This window comes from Rhea americana, unplaced genomic scaffold (genome assembly GCF_003343005.1).
Source record: "Rhea americana isolate MKP2758 unplaced genomic scaffold, rheAme1 scaffold_137, whole genome shotgun sequence".
Classification (NCBI taxonomy): domain Eukaryota; kingdom Metazoa; phylum Chordata; class Aves; order Rheiformes; family Rheidae; genus Rhea; species Rhea americana.
This window is the reverse complement of record NW_028185450.1, coordinates 2,032,722-2,048,281: the sequence shown is the minus strand read 5'-3', so window position 1 is coordinate 2,048,281 and position 15,560 is coordinate 2,032,722. Positions and strand designations below refer to the sequence as shown.

Here is a 15,560-nt window from a genome sequence, read left to right as displayed (position 1 = left end):
CCCATACCCTGACACCCTCCCTTCAGGTACTTGTACACGTTGATAAGATCCCCCCTCAGTCTTCTCTTCCCCAGACTGAAGAGGCCCAGCTCTCGCAGCCGTTCCTCGTACGGCAGATGCTCCAGCCCTCTGATCATCTTCGTAGCCCTGTGCTAGAYTCTCTCCAGTAGCTCCATGTCTCTCTTGTCCTGGGGAGTCCACAACTGGACACAGTACTCGAGATGAGGCCTCCCCAGGGCTGAGTAGAGGGGCAGGATCACCTCCCTTTCACCTGCTGGCAGCACTCTTCCTAATGCAGCCCAGGAGACCATTGGCTTGGTACCACAAGGGCACCTTGCTGGCTCATGGTCAGCTTGTCATGCACCAGCACTCCCAGGTCCTTCTCTGCAGAGCTGCTCTCCAGAAGGTCAGCCTGCAGCTTGTGCTGGTGGCTGGGGTTATTTTTCCCTGGGTGCAGGACCCTGCACTTGCCCTTGTTGAACCTCATGAGGTTCCTCTCTGCCCAGCTCTCCAGCCTGTCCAGGTCTCTCTGAATGGCAGCACAGCMCTCAGGTGTGTCAGCCACAATGGCCGTCAGTAGCTCACTTCACTGCAAATAACAGCAGTAGACTAGCAAGTGAAGYGTTGTTCTCAGTCGTATTTGGTACAGCTGAGCAGAGATGATAGACTTCACTCACATGTATATTGAAGTGTAGTATTTCCATRGGAGTATGTTGAAGACTAGAACCCACAAACTTTTCTAAATAGGCTAAAAAATCCCTTTCCCTTATAATCTACCATGTGGCCAACTCTTTCTTATTACTATCAGCTAACATCTCTGGGGTTATAGTAATTTTTTACTTATGCAATCTTAAAAATACAGGCAATTCTTTTTAATCTGTATTTTAGGATATATTGCTAGGTGAAAACTASGAGGAAGAGGTACCAGTTGTAACATAGAAAAATGTGTGTGGATGAAGCAATTCGCAATTTTGTGAATACTTGATTTGCAGAACTTTACTATCTGAAAAATCTCTTTTGGCAAATGGCAGAAGCCAGAGGACAGATTTTGTTTAATATTTTCAGAGATTCTTTTCAAAACACTGCTCCAGTGATTGCTGTTACGATACTTAGGACTGTGTTTTCATTTTGCAGTGAAATAACTAGAGCTGTCTAAACCTGAAAGTAAAATAGCCACTTTAAAAACAGCATATGGGTCTATATCTGTCTATATSTATCTGTATCTATCTGTCTATATATATATTCTATATAAGACTKTATCTATCCATATATTAATAATAGTATATATATTATTGATTGATACGTATTATTGGATTATTTTCTTTTAATATTCTACATCCAGCCAATGCTACTGTTGTTGGTAAACATGGCTGCTCATTTCTAAAACTATTGGTAAGCTTCAAGCTTTGATTTCAGCTCCCTCAAAGCCTCTAGGGATTCCTCAGGGAACATCATGCCTGGCACAGTACTTGGAAGAGAGGAATCAAATGTTCAGCTGACGCAACTGGTTAGTGTAGAGAGAAACAGATAGTATGTTAGCAAATGGTGGGTTCAGGTAGCCACCCAGCCTGAACAATAGCAGTAAAAGCCTGAAGTTGTTTCCAGAATCTAGAGAGGAAGGTTCATTTCTATGAGGAAATCCAAAGCTGTGCAAACCTTGATATACATGGTGTGGTTTGATTCAGGTTTTTCCTTACTCTGCTTGGAACTTCTTCCTGGTCATGCAAGTCAAAATTGTATATGTGATTATTTAATGTTGAGTAAAGTGCATAGTAAGACATTTTTTTTGCAACAGATAACAAAATATACCTTTTTAAATCTTTATTTCAATTTTATTTCCCTAAAGAAACCTGGAGAGGAACCACCAGAAGACGATGAAGGCCTTAAAAGAGTTGATCCTTTACATCAACTTATTCTGCTATTCAGTCGAACAGCCTTAACTGAAAAATGGTAGGGATGTTGGCAGAGATTACAGAATAGATGTAGATTTTCAGACCCATGTCTCTACATGTCACATAGCATTGTCTGAATGGTCTGTATGAAGGTCTGAACGTGTACTTAAGCGTGTATGGTGAGGTTTTTTTGAGTTACACTGAAACCCCTGCAGCCTATGGTGTCATATAAAGAGATTTTAACATGACTGAGAATGAGATATAGGGAGTTTTCTAGGGATAAGCAGATGCCTGTATAAACGTTGATGTCACAGTGATAGGAGCCATCTTCCTGGTTATGCTGAGGACATGCTATATCTATCACTCCTGTCTGTATTCCATGTAGAAGTTATATTCTGAATATAACTTCTAGGCACAATTGAAAAATTAGCTATATTATCTTTACTGAAAGGTGTTTATGAATTTCCTAGCCCTGTGTTTATAGCTGGCATCACTTTTTGATCTGTATTAATTAGTCAATTCCTCCTCTTCCAAAAGACATTAGTACTTAATTATTAGCATAAAATCCCCTTAAAATGTTTTTAAAGAAGCTTAAAATTATTTTGATGCTCGAATTCTATTATAATTGCTTGTATCTTCATCTTTTTTTCCTTCCCTCTCTCTATTACCCAGCAAATTGGATGAAGATTTCCTGTACATGGCTTATGCTGACATTATGGCAAAGGTAACTTTCTCACTATCTTCCATATCTTGTATGTTTTAATTAAAAATAATGATATAGATTAAAAGAAATTATGTGTAAACTGAACTAAGGCTTAAACTCCCCAAACTTCATTAGTACGTGCTTTCTTTTTGCATGGTTTCAGAGCTGTCATGATGAAGAAGATGATGATGGTGAAGAGGAAGTGAAGAGCTTTGAAGTAAGACTAGACATTTGTTTTGCTTTTCTTGTCACATTAGACATTATTTCATAGCTTCCAACTGACATTTATGTTTCTTGGTTCATGGCTTACTGCAGCTTATTATGTCAGAGAACTGCATGTCAGAAGCTGGATTGGCAAATATGAGTCATCAGATTCATAGTAGTAAAAGAAAACAGATATAGTGTCACCTAATATAAGATTAAATATTCAGAGTAACTTAGTGGATCTTACATGTTCTGATTGACTAACATTTTAGCTTCTGAAGAGAAATATTTTGGGTAGCCACTTATTCTGGAAGTCTGATGAGAACAGGCTGTATCTTGCAAAGTATCAGGTCCTATCTTGAGTTGGAGGTTGAAATATAGAAATAATACTGCTTTTTGCAGTAGTAATTTACATTCAGTATCAGTGAGATAGATGATATGTTTATATCGATATATATATAAGTGCTTTTTAGTAAAAGATCAGCATTTACTCCTTGAGAGTCCCAAGCTTTTTCCTATATTGAGAATAGGAAGTCTGTATTTATTGCTGTTTAAAGTTGATTTTCTATTGATAATCACTGTATAAGGAAACACGATTACATGAGTTAATTGTAAGAATAAGAGATATGAGTTCTTATTATATATTTGCTCTAGGATCTGTCTCTCTTTTTCCATCAATAAAATGGAAATTACAAGGAATTTATCATTCTGAGGGGCACTGAGGGAATTAATTAGCTGATTAGTATCTTCAAGCATACAGTAATCCTGACATTAAAAACTGTCTAATATCTTACAAATAAATTAATATTAATATCTTTACCAAAATACAGAAACATAAAATAGCTGCTTCAATTTTGTTTTATTCTCTCAACATACTGATTTATTTGATACAAAAATATCTATGCTGCTTTGATTTTTGTACAGTGGTTTGAGGCCTGTTTAGTTTTTATTCACATTGTTTTATACATACCAAATGTAGTCTGTATGTTTTTACGTGAGTGCTATGTGAAATAGCACTGAATTTTTAAGTATGTATTTTCCATTTGGCTGTATACAGAAATTAGAAAAAATACTAAATTTGTTTGAGTCTCTCAGAAGTTCCAGTCCAGCTGAACTACAGCTAATCTACTCAAGTATAAGTTTCTATTTATTCATAAATATCTAAGTTTGAATACAAATTTAAATGTTCCTTTTTTTTTGAAATTGCAATATATGGTGTATCATTGACTAAGCAAAGAATACTTATTTCTTTAAGCTTTTGTCAGCTAACTCATATATGCCTGTTAGACATATAAAACTCATGTCCATATTAATGTGAAGGTTTATAAATAGGAAGATTTGAGATGAATGAAGAACTTTATCAGTAAAGGGTTTATTAGTGCTCCATTATCTAAATAATAAATGGAGCCATGGTGGGTTCCTTGTTCAGCAATCAACTTTATCTATTGAGAGAAGATCCTATTCGTTTGTGGTTTTTTTTTTTTTTTACTATTTTTTATGAAACTTACGTTCAAATTATGTATTAATCTGTTGAAAAGACAAATTTGTGTATGTTTTTGGTCAATCACCTACAGAAAAAAATTTGGACATCTTTTTCTTATTGCTATTTCGCTTCTTGTCCTTGCCCTTCCTTAAGGTCACAGGATCCCAACGCAGCAAGGTAAAACAAAAAAATGTATGTGTATTTGTCTGGGTCTAATTTTGTGACTTTTAGGCCCAACATCTTGGATAAGCTCATCTAAAAGGTCCTGAAAACATTTCTAACATTTCAGTTCCAGCATGACTTATCTCTACCAAACTGTTCGTGTATACAAGCTTTTTAAAGGCTCAAGAATTATTTGTACAAAATATATCATACTAAAATACATTGCCATTCTGGGGAAAATGGAATGTCATTTGGCTTGTTCATGTTCTTTTAGTATTCCTACCTTTTCTACGTTAGTTAGATAACTTTATGACCTTTATGATTATAATTTAATTTGAATGATTAAAACTGTCTTTATTTGGCTCTGAAGGGAATGCAGTCAGACTTTTCCTATGTATCTTACCAGACATGCATTTCTAATAAAGTAGCAGAATTCTGTTTCCAGTATATGTCACAGAGTATATCGTAGTCTCTCTGTGATTCAGATCCTTTGGAGTAAATTGAGTCCTTAGCCTGCACTGTGGTAGTATTTGATAGAAACTCTTGTGTCTAGAGTTGCATTCTAAAGCAGACCTAAAGTGATTCCTAGTTGTTCCTTTTTTCTCTAAAAACATGTAGACAATTGCTCTCAAATATTGCAGTGTTAATTTTTATGGCAACTTAATTTTTTTTCATACGTTCTTTGGTTTTTCACTGTTCAGTTCTAAACAGTGGCCTGTGGCTTTAGCATCAGTTGAGGTTTTTGCCTGCCTCATGCAAGTAGAAGTCCCCATTCTCATTGCTGATGCAGAGAGCTTGCTGATAGTACTTCAAGATTGGTGTTCTGAGAGAAGATATAGTGTGTGGGGTAGCTAATTTTTGTTTTGGGGTGATTAAATATAGCTGTTTGTGCTGTGGCTGAGGCTAGACTAGTAGAGCTGACTTACCTGAGACTGGGAATTCAGAGGTTTGATTGATGATCAGGCTCCAGGCAATAGCTTCAAAGTTCAGTGTATATGGTAATTCTATATAAACATCTATAACCATCTCCATTAAAAGATGCAAGATGGTTGTGKTTTTTTTTGTTTGCTAGCTGTTTTTATTAACATTCATCTCACAAAAGAAAGAGCTTGCCATACAACTGCTGAAAGAGAAGATGTGCTGCAGGATCAACTCTTACTTCTTCAAAAGATTGCACAGATCTTTTCCACTCATGCCAGAAAAGCATAATCCTAGAAGATAAATACACTGACAGACTGACAAAAAATCTTTAAAAGATGCTATAATTGCCACAAGCACTGCATATATATATATATAATGAACATCAAAAGGGAAGTAGATAAGCAACAAAACAGTACAAGCTCTTTGTCATTTCTTCCATTAATCTAACAATTTAAACATGACATATCTTTCAGTCTATCTACATGGTTACTGTACATTAAATGCTATACATGCCACAGAAAACTTTCTGTCTTGCTGACTGAGAAGAGTTTTAAAAAGGCAGAAGATACAACAATAAATAATCCTTGCTTCCTTCATGCATGACAGGAAACAATTGTAAAGATGTGAGACCATATGTACACCAGGTGTGTGTGTGTGTGTGTGTGTCTGTGGTTTTTTTCTGTGTCTCTATCTGTTTATCTATCTCAAAATCCATGGTGATTTTTTCCCCATATTTGTATGCATGCAAAAAGACTGACTGTTAAATTTGTATGGGAATAAAACTCTACTGCTATTCTAGGCTTTAAAAAACATATGAAGTCCTGCATCTTTACAGAATCAGAGCAACAGAGAGCTGTAGGCAAGCTTAGAATGTAGTAGCAATGATGAACGTATTTTAGCAGCAATATTCAAGCTCATGCCTCATGCAATGTAGACTCATTTCTGATATGAATAAGCTGTATGGAGATCATTGCATAGGCAGTGGAGGAGATCACAATATAAACCCACAATAATGTTGCCTGCACGTTGGTGTGTGCCTGCCTACATTTACTTGCTTGTATTTGCTTTGAATTATTGTGATTATCTTTGCTCCTTGCTCTTTCTCTTTAAGTTAAATTTCTCTCTCATTGAACAGACATGCTGTTGACTCCCTGTAGAGCTGGTGTTAGTGTCTGCCCTTGATTCTATCTGACAGAAAATGATTTCCAATCAGTGTTTCACTAGTTGAATGCAAATTGGTTTCTGAGTTTAAGTCACTGATTCTGCTGGTAAACTATATAGTAAGGTGCTCTAAATATGTGTAGAATTGGGACTTAAAAAGGAAGAATCAAAGCTCAACTCATCTTTTTAAAATAAAAGTTTAATCTGTGAAGAAAAGAAATGGAGAAAAAAGCGCATTTCTTTGTTAAATGTCTTCATCCCTATTCCAGGTWGCAACTTTGCTGTTAAATCCTTGTATTAACCAGGTTTTTATACAAAGGATACATCATGCTGTCACTTATCTCAGGCAAAGAATGCCAGCTCTCAGCTGAGGATCTGGTTTGTCAGAGATGATCACTATCACAAAGCCTGAACAAACAGAGCGGCCCATACGCTGTGTGTTTATAATAAAGTTATACTAGTTCTATTAAAAAATGGTATGGATTAAGGCTGGACTGTTGGTCATGCTCCCCATGACCAATGTATCAATTCTTAGGAATTAAACATTCAAACTAATATGCAAATATGGTTTTCCTCATCAGTTTTTTTTACCCATAATGAAATGAATCTTTTCATTTGTTCCTTTGATGCTTTGAGAATCTTTTGGGGCATAGTTTRTCAAAACTCAGCCTTTGAGGAGCTGAGAAAAGATGCTGTGCTTTGCTAACGGGACAGGATGTGTTTATAGGACAGAGGGAGAGGTTACTTAATAAAAGCTTAAAGCAGGTGTCTGGAGCCACTGTATATTGCTAGTTGCACTGCAGTTTTCTCTGCAAAAAATGAAATAAACTCTTAAAAACAAATCTTTGACTTCACATTTTAAGAATAACCCTCCAATTTCAGAAACTGACTTCAATAAACCACATCCAAAAAACTAATCTAAGAACAATGTGTACTTACAAACTGCTTTTCAGTAATCTACTGCAAAATCTGTGAGGTTTTTTGCATTTGCTCAGGTCTATTGTGAACATTTGATTGACAAGTTGAAATTTAGATCTCTGTATTAAATCTCCTTTGACTCTAGGAAGGGAATTGAGAGTAAATTTCTACTTTCATGTTGCAAGATATTTCCTTGAAGACCCAGAATGGTTTTCTGGTGAAGAATTGTTTCCTTAACTGATCTTCATAGTTGAAGGATCCATTATCGTGAAACTTGCTTAAGTCTAACAACACTGTTTTYCTTTTTGTAACTAGTGTTTGGATCACTTCTGCAAATTAACTTTGAGTATGACTTCTTACTAGAGATTTTATATATAGGTAAGAAGGGTACAAGACAGAAGTGTTCATTTGCTCATCAGTTTCGTAAAAGTTTTGATGCCGGTTAGTGCAGTTCTGTTGAAGCCAGTGTCCTGTGCTGTGAGAAATTTTGGTATCACAGAGGTGAAATACATCAAATCACAAGTATGAAATTTTGTCCAGTGCTTTTTGATAACAAATGTAGTTGCTATGGTTTAAAATATTTAGTGTCATTTAGTGGCAACTGAGTTAGCACACATCTAAATGATGGGAGAAGCTGATATCTGAAAGTGCTTCTGAAACTATCATCTGACAGACAATGTTGCAGTGATTAAATACAAATCATACTTTGAAGCTTTTTTTGAACATGGCAGCTAAAGTTATCTTTTGTAAGGTATAAACTGAGATCCTGCAAGATGCTTTAGAAAGTCTGTCTGCAGCCTTTCTGCTGCTAAAGATCTCAGCAAGTGCCCAATGTCTCCTCCTCTGTGCTGAGCTGTTTATATATTGCCCTACTGAATGGTGTTAAGCATAGAGTTTCAGTAAAATCTTTAAGTTGAGAGGACTGTTGGGTTGTTAAGCCCTTCCTTTAAATGTAGGGGGACAAGAGGCTCTTCAGTGCTTGCTTTGAAGGGGAAAATAATGCACCTCGGCTGAGACCTGCTGCTACACACCAGTGGGGTCAGGTGGTTGAGGTCAGATACTCTCCAGTTGAATATTGAAAGAGGTAGGCAAGGGAGCCCCTGCAGTGGGGGTGAGTAGCTTTTCTGGCTAACACTCAAAACACAGACACTATGTCACTAGTTGCATAATTTGTGGTTTCATTATCCACAACTGCAGGATAAATTAGTTCTACATCTACTACAAATACACATGCATGTGGTTAAGTGAGATTTGATTAGATTTAACATGTTACCAGAAGAGAGTATGAGTTCTGGTGTTCTTTCTCAGATTCTTGTGTTGAGGAGTTCTTGATACTGTGCTATTTGTTAATGCCAGAACCTTTTCTCTTTTGCTTTCTTCTCCCTTTTTTTTGCCCCCCTTTTTTGACCAGCCAGAAGTTCTTTTTTCTTCTCATAGGCACTATGCAGAAAAAAAATTCTTTCATCTAGTAAGAGATTTTATGACATCTGCCAGACAGTCAATCCTCACTTGTCATTTGCTCCCACTCTTTTCATCTTTTGTACTCCCCTCAGTCTAGATTAGAGTAACCCTGAGCTAGGGTCAGTGCAATTAGTATATTTGGCGTTACAAGGTCAGCTGTTTCTCAGTTTCTTGCCTACTGGGCCAGGCTGGTTCAGGGTGCCTGAACAGCATCACCTCCCACTGACTGTGTGAAGCRCATTGCAGACGGTTCTAGAGAATCTCTTCCTACAAGGCGATTAATACGCCCTTGCTCTTCTCTGGGTTTTAGCTCAGCGACGTAGTGATAAAAGGTGATTGAAGGCGTCACGTTTGTTGCGGCTTGCTGGGGCTGCTTCCTACCTTCTCTGTTCGCGAGCATCTCTCCCCACTACGCCGCTCGGGCCTGCACGAGGGTGCTGCTCCCCAAGAGCACTGCCCAGCTTTCCACCTCTGCTGCGCTCACGTGCCAGCTGCTGCTGCCTGCTTCACTGTCGCGGCTCAACAGACCTGGGCATGATCTGTGTAGGGCAGGGCCCTCAGCAGCCCTGGAGAAAAGGAATGATTTGCTTTGAAGGATAAACACATCTCAAAGATGAAGAGATCATATGCAGCTTCCTTCTTCTCTGAGTATTTTTAAAGCAGTAATTACATAGTGATTTTCCCAATTTTATCCCTGTACATAAATTTTTTGTCCACTCCAGCTAAGYAATTCAGTTCTAGTCATAGTGGAATCTTCTAAATGATCCAGAACTCTTTTTTTTWAAATTTGTATAGATAGATAAAACATCTATTTCAGTTATTTCAAATATGTCAGGTTTGTCACTCTACTTTAAACAAGTAAGGATAATATAATTTTAAAATGGTGTGTTTTTATAGCTATATTTTAGATAAACATTGAAGCAGAAGACCAATCAGAAACTGGGAGTGCATAGATTTGAAAGTCATGCAATRGAATATTTTTCCTTTTAGACACTTATGACATTGTTGATTCCTGTCTACTTGAATAGGAGTAAATGTGTAGAGTGATTTCATTATCAGTATGGCAAGAATATGGAGGCAGTATATAGGAAAGAAAACTTTAAGTTTCTTGCAAGAAAGGAAGACAGAATTGTATGAATGTGCAAACAATGTGACGATACCACTAAAGATACTACTACAAGACTAGATGGAGACATTTTTTCTTTCTACCCTATTCTTATAATTTATCATCTGTATTTTAAAGAATTCCATTATTTTTGTAATATTTTGGGTAATGCACACAGGTTCCTGTAGAGAAAAGATATTTCAACTCAGTGCAGTATCATATGTAATGGATATCATATCAACTAGTTAAAACTAGTTTATCTAGGAAATAGTTTTGGTGGTGARATTTTCAGCAAAATATAGAAATATGACTGTGAGAATGCAGGGATTAAATTATTTTTTAAGCAATACAAAAACATATTTCATAACACACTCCTCTCATACCATCTTAAAATCCTATGTAATCTTCAGCAGTTACAAGTATTATGTATTTATTTTCTGTGTACGTTTTAGAGCTGAAGTACTCCAAAATGAGTGATTTAGAGAAAAAAAAGAAACAAATTCTTTACAGCACATTAAAGAGTATGAATTGAATTTAAAGCTTTAACATAAAGATTTTGATTGGGTACCTAAGGTTATGTATTGATACATAGCTTGTACTCATGCATAGCTGTCACTCAGATTAACAGGTGTTTTGCTTGGGTAAGACCTGTTAAATAGGATTCATGCTCTGGACTTAAGAGAAGTCTTCGAAAGTAGAAAATATGAGGATAAAGTAGAAACAATCCTAGAACAGTTGAGTTCGGATTTATTTCTTTTTTCATCTTTTTGTTTATTTTGTTTACTCTTTGTCATTCCATATAGATAGAATCTATTTTATGTTTAAAGTGGAAATATTTTTTGTAGCTCCTGTTTGTATAGCAGCATGCCTTGAAGGCCATCTCTGCATGTATTTTTTTTCTTTTCTTTTCTTTTCTTTTCTTGTTTTGTTTTGTTTTGTTTTTGTTTTTAACAAGGCTCTGTAGGAGCATGAGCCTGTAATCCACGGCTGGGAGCTTAGGGGTAGCAGCGAACAGACCTCTCCCTATGGTTTAGCTGCTAGGAAGAGTCTAAGAATCACAATTACAATTACAAGAAAATAAACAATTTCAGAATGACACTTTTGTAAGTTAATGCTCCTATTCAGTTCATTTTTTGCAAGTTTATTGCCTACAAATTTCAAGCTGAAGTTTTGGCACAGTTTTATTAGAACAAGCTTTTGTGTTAAGCTACAGCTCCAAAGATATAACTCTTAAGTTCTATTGTCTGATTTTGTAAATTGATTCATGACAAAGGTGATCAAAAAGCCCTATGTCAACTTAAACTCTGCTTCAGTAAGCAAAGACTCTACCAAGAATTTATGTAGAGTTATATTCAGCAGTTAGAGAACTGCTGAAGTGTAAGTTTTACTCGGCATGATATATATAAATACATGGGTTTTCTGTAATATCTCTTGGAATCAACTAACTGTACAGTTGTGGAATCAGCTAGTTGTACAACTGTTGGAAATACATGTCATATGTTTCTGAAATAAAAGGAAGTTTAAAGTTGTTAATTGTATTAAAACACTAAAAGCAACAAATAGCTTATTACAGTCCTTTTCCTCATTTCGTATTCATAGTATGTCTTAAAAGAAAATTACTGAAAACAAGACAATTACTGAAAACAAGAACTATTACCAGTGTTCAGTCCACTACAAATTTTATGTACATAGTTCTAGAAAGATTTATGGAGACCCAAATAATTTGAGGAAAAATTGTCTCTTCTGATTTTGATCCTGTTGATAGACTGATTATCTTGATCTTGATGACTAATAGCAATAATGAATGTAGAAGGAAAATAATACTTGAATAAACATTGATTTTATAACTATTCTTAATGATAATTGCCCAGCTTACTTGTACTTGCAGTCCGCATCATTCTTAGGCCTATGTTATACTCTGAAACTCTTCTATCATAAAACATATGGGAAAAATAGCAATGAGTCTTGTGGTTTGAATTAATCTGTGTTGTTAATATAAAAATAATACATGCAAGTCAATAGCATTCTCCCAGAATGGAATCTCCTTGACAGAAATATAATTAATTCACTGGGATTATAAAATCACTGATTCTTCTCAAAACATTTGTATTTGAAAATGTGAATATAGAACACATCATCTCAATCTTCTGAAAATCAGTGCAAGAAAAATCTAATGCGTACTAAGAATAACTAATAGCATACATCTTGGGTGTAATTCTAGACACAAAAAGTACTTTTATGTTAAGTTTGAGTGAGAAAATGGCCTCTAGCACTGAAAAGATGATCGCTAACTACAGCAGTGTGAACATTTGCTGACTGTTATTATGTTGATATCATAGATACTTCAGCATGATCTCAGAGAGATTATTTTTTAATGGTGCCGTAAATGCCCAGCAGATATAACATCTGCTTTTGGCATATGGTTGCTTGTTACTTAAAAAATATTGAGTGAAATAGAAAACATTTAAGTCTCTGCTTTCAAAGTGCAGTGAAAGCATTGGTTTTCCAGCTTGCTGGAAAAAATTCTTCGTGTGGAAACACATGTATGTGTATTTCTAAGTGACCAGCTTTTTAACATTTCAGTGAAAAGTGCTCTAGATATAACATTTGATTTTATTATTTAAGTTTCTAAAACARTTCTGGTTAATTAGTTACTTTCAATGTTTCACTTGGTATGAAGAGTTTTTACTGTTGATGTGATGATTCTGTGAATAAGAGGAAATCCCTGGCTAACTGTTTTGGTAGTTTTTCTTGACATTGTGCAAGGCACAATAAAAAGTATGAAAAAAACACAGCGTGGTAGCCCCATTGACAGTAATACTATTAACAGTATGCACACTGTAGAGAACTGGGGATACCTTGAATGTTAATTTAGAATATTTTCTATGCTAAGGGCCCACTTTGCATCAGCACTGCCATGTGGCAGGATTCCTGCCATCCTGCTTTCTCAGCCAGACTTGCATATATATKTATCAACATTGTGTGGCAAAAGCAATAATGAAAAAATATTGTCAGTTGGAAAAAAGGAAACAGGCTCTTTGGAAGCAATCAAAGGAATGATCGCTTTTAGAAGTAGCGGGTGGGTTTTGGTTTTGGGGTTTTTTTGGTCTACTTTGCTACTGCTTACATAGAGACCTTGATTTTCCTTGGGAAAATGCCACTCTTGTGACTTGAAGCTATTTGGCAAGGCCTGTTCCTACCCTTCTACTATAGCGCAATTGCAAGAGTCGTGCATGTACGTTGGGTTAGTCTGTAGCGCATGCAGGTGCATCCTTACTGTAAGCATCCCTATCAATTTGTGATTCTACAATAGAAGTAGTATAGCTGATGTTTAGGCTTGTGAAGAACACACCTTGCAATGGAAGAAAACTGAAAGATTGTTGGGTCTAAAACCAAATATAACTGCAAATAGAAAATAGTTTTCAAAAAAATCAAGCACTGATCAATTTTCAGTCACATCTGAAGCAGATGAAAATATTTTATGGTAGCTATACTGAACCTGTGGTGTCATGATTATCTGGTGGTTTGTGGGTGTGTATGTGTGTGTGTTTGTATGGATGTGTGTGCGTACGTATGTATGTGTGTGTGTGTATGTTTGCTTCTGTTTTGTTTTTGTTGAACTCCCAGGAAGAGGTTTAAACATGAAGGCAAAACTTTCAAACCTTAGCATGGCTAAATATGAAGCAAAGCTGCCATTTTTTTTTAACCTTTTTGTGCCTCCATCTAGACTATCACATAATTTAAGGAAAAAAGAAATACAATTTAACCACAGGAGAGCTAATAGTGTGAAAAAAAAAACCCTGATGAATTTTGTTTCCGCAGCACGATATTATCAAAGATTTAAGAAACAAATTTGCCAGCCTCGGCGAGAACTCTCTGGTAACAGCATAAATGTCTGTGTTGGTTTGCTTTTGAGTTGAAGGTTTCTTTTTTCATTCATTTGAACACATTCCTCTTTTCTACCTCTTACTTTTTAATTTATTATTCATACCCTCTATCTAGCAAGCCTTCATTTTTTAAACCTCTTCCATCTTCCAATATCTTTTTTCCGTAATTTGGATGGAAAGTTTATGGCAGCAAAGCTGTCATTCTGGCTACTTCTGCTGCAGCTGTTCCTGCTTTTAGGTCATACATATTTTGGGCGTTGTGTTTTGGACATGATACTAATTAACTGTGTCATGTTCCTTTGAGTAAGCTTTTTACCACGCCATCTGATGGACTCACTGTCATAGGGCTCTATGCAACTTCTATTTTGCAACTTATACTGCTTAGTCATCCTCAATTCTCCAGCAAACTTTAATTAACTTTGTGAAAGCTCAAAGTCCTCTGGAATTAACTGTGCCTTTATGTTTGCTCTTTATGTTCTTCTTTATGTTTTCGGTGGTAGTTTAAATTATAAAGAACAAACTTCAGCCATTGCTCAAGCAGCGCCATGCAGTATTGTTTGTTGCCGCTAGAGAATGCAAAATATAAAAGCACAGTGCATTCTATCAAATATTCTGTTGGTAGGGTGGGAAAACCATATTGTATTATAATGAGACTTTTCAAAAAAAATTTCTGAGATGCTTCTGTTACTCTGGTATTCATCAAGAACTTGCAACTCAAGAGCCATATGCTGAGCAGTATGAAGTTAAGATCACACTATAGAAGATAATTAAAACTGTGAACATAGCACATAAGTGCAAGTTTMTATATGCAGTATATATTTACTATGAAGATGGGCTTTAAACTAACCTGATATACAATTGAGACAACTCTTTTCAGACAAACCATTAAAAGTATATTAAAGAAAAAACACCAAGGGAAAATATTACTTGAACATGTTTACTATCTGTTCAGTTTCGTTGTGTCTGTTAAATTGGTCCATGATGTTGTCATAGAGCCCATATACTAAGAAAATAACCAAAAACCTTTGGAGAACTGATAGTAACTGAAGTCCTCATCTTAAATGACTGGAATTTGTATACAGGAAAAAGAAATGGAAAAGCAAAAGCTTCTGTACCAGCAAGCCAGGCTGCATGACCGGGGTGCTGCTGAGATGGTTCTTCAGACAATCAGTGCTAGTAAAGGTAAGATCTTGTTGGGCAGATTGCGTATTAAAACTTGCTTCTGATTATCTTTGAAATTATTGTAATTTTTGTTGGGCAAAATCTGAAGCTGTTTGGCATTAAGGTTTGTTTTCAAAACATACATAAAGTTTCAAAAATTATTGGAATTTTATCCAGAAAAATGTAATAGATAATTTTCATGAGGTATCTATTACTATTAATGTTTCCAGCGGTTAAGAGGAAGTCCATAGCTTTAGCAGTATTTATGTATGACAAAAAGGCCCCAAACCCAGGCAGTACTCAGTTCTGAAGTAGGCATGGATTTTGGTCTTTTTTTTTTTTTTTTTTTTTTTTAACATTCCTCAAATATCACTTTATTGGTATTATTTTGGTACTTTGACTAAATATTTCTGAAGTATGACTTAGGAATTCTCTCCCTTTAACATCATCTTACTTTAACATTTGATCCTTTCATTGTCTTTTCTGTGCAGTTTCTACTGTA

At 35.8% G+C, this 15,560-nt stretch overlaps 1 protein-coding gene across 5 annotated transcripts in view; it reads left to right on the top strand.

Moving 5' to 3' along the window:
* Positions 1 to 15,560, top strand: part of RYR2 (ryanodine receptor 2) — a 449,981-nt gene that overhangs the window by 378,332 nt on the left and 56,089 nt on the right. For all 5 annotated transcript variants that reach the window (XM_085298277.1, XM_085298276.1, XM_085298275.1 and 2 more), the window contains 4 exons: positions 1,847 to 1,950; positions 2,565 to 2,616; positions 2,759 to 2,812; positions 14,980 to 15,079. In XM_085298277.1, coding sequence (XP_085154403.1) covers positions 1,847 to 1,950; positions 2,565 to 2,616; positions 2,759 to 2,812; positions 14,980 to 15,079 — 310 coding nt within the window. The remainder of the gene's footprint in view (positions 1 to 1,846; positions 1,951 to 2,564; positions 2,617 to 2,758; positions 2,813 to 14,979; positions 15,080 to 15,560) is intronic.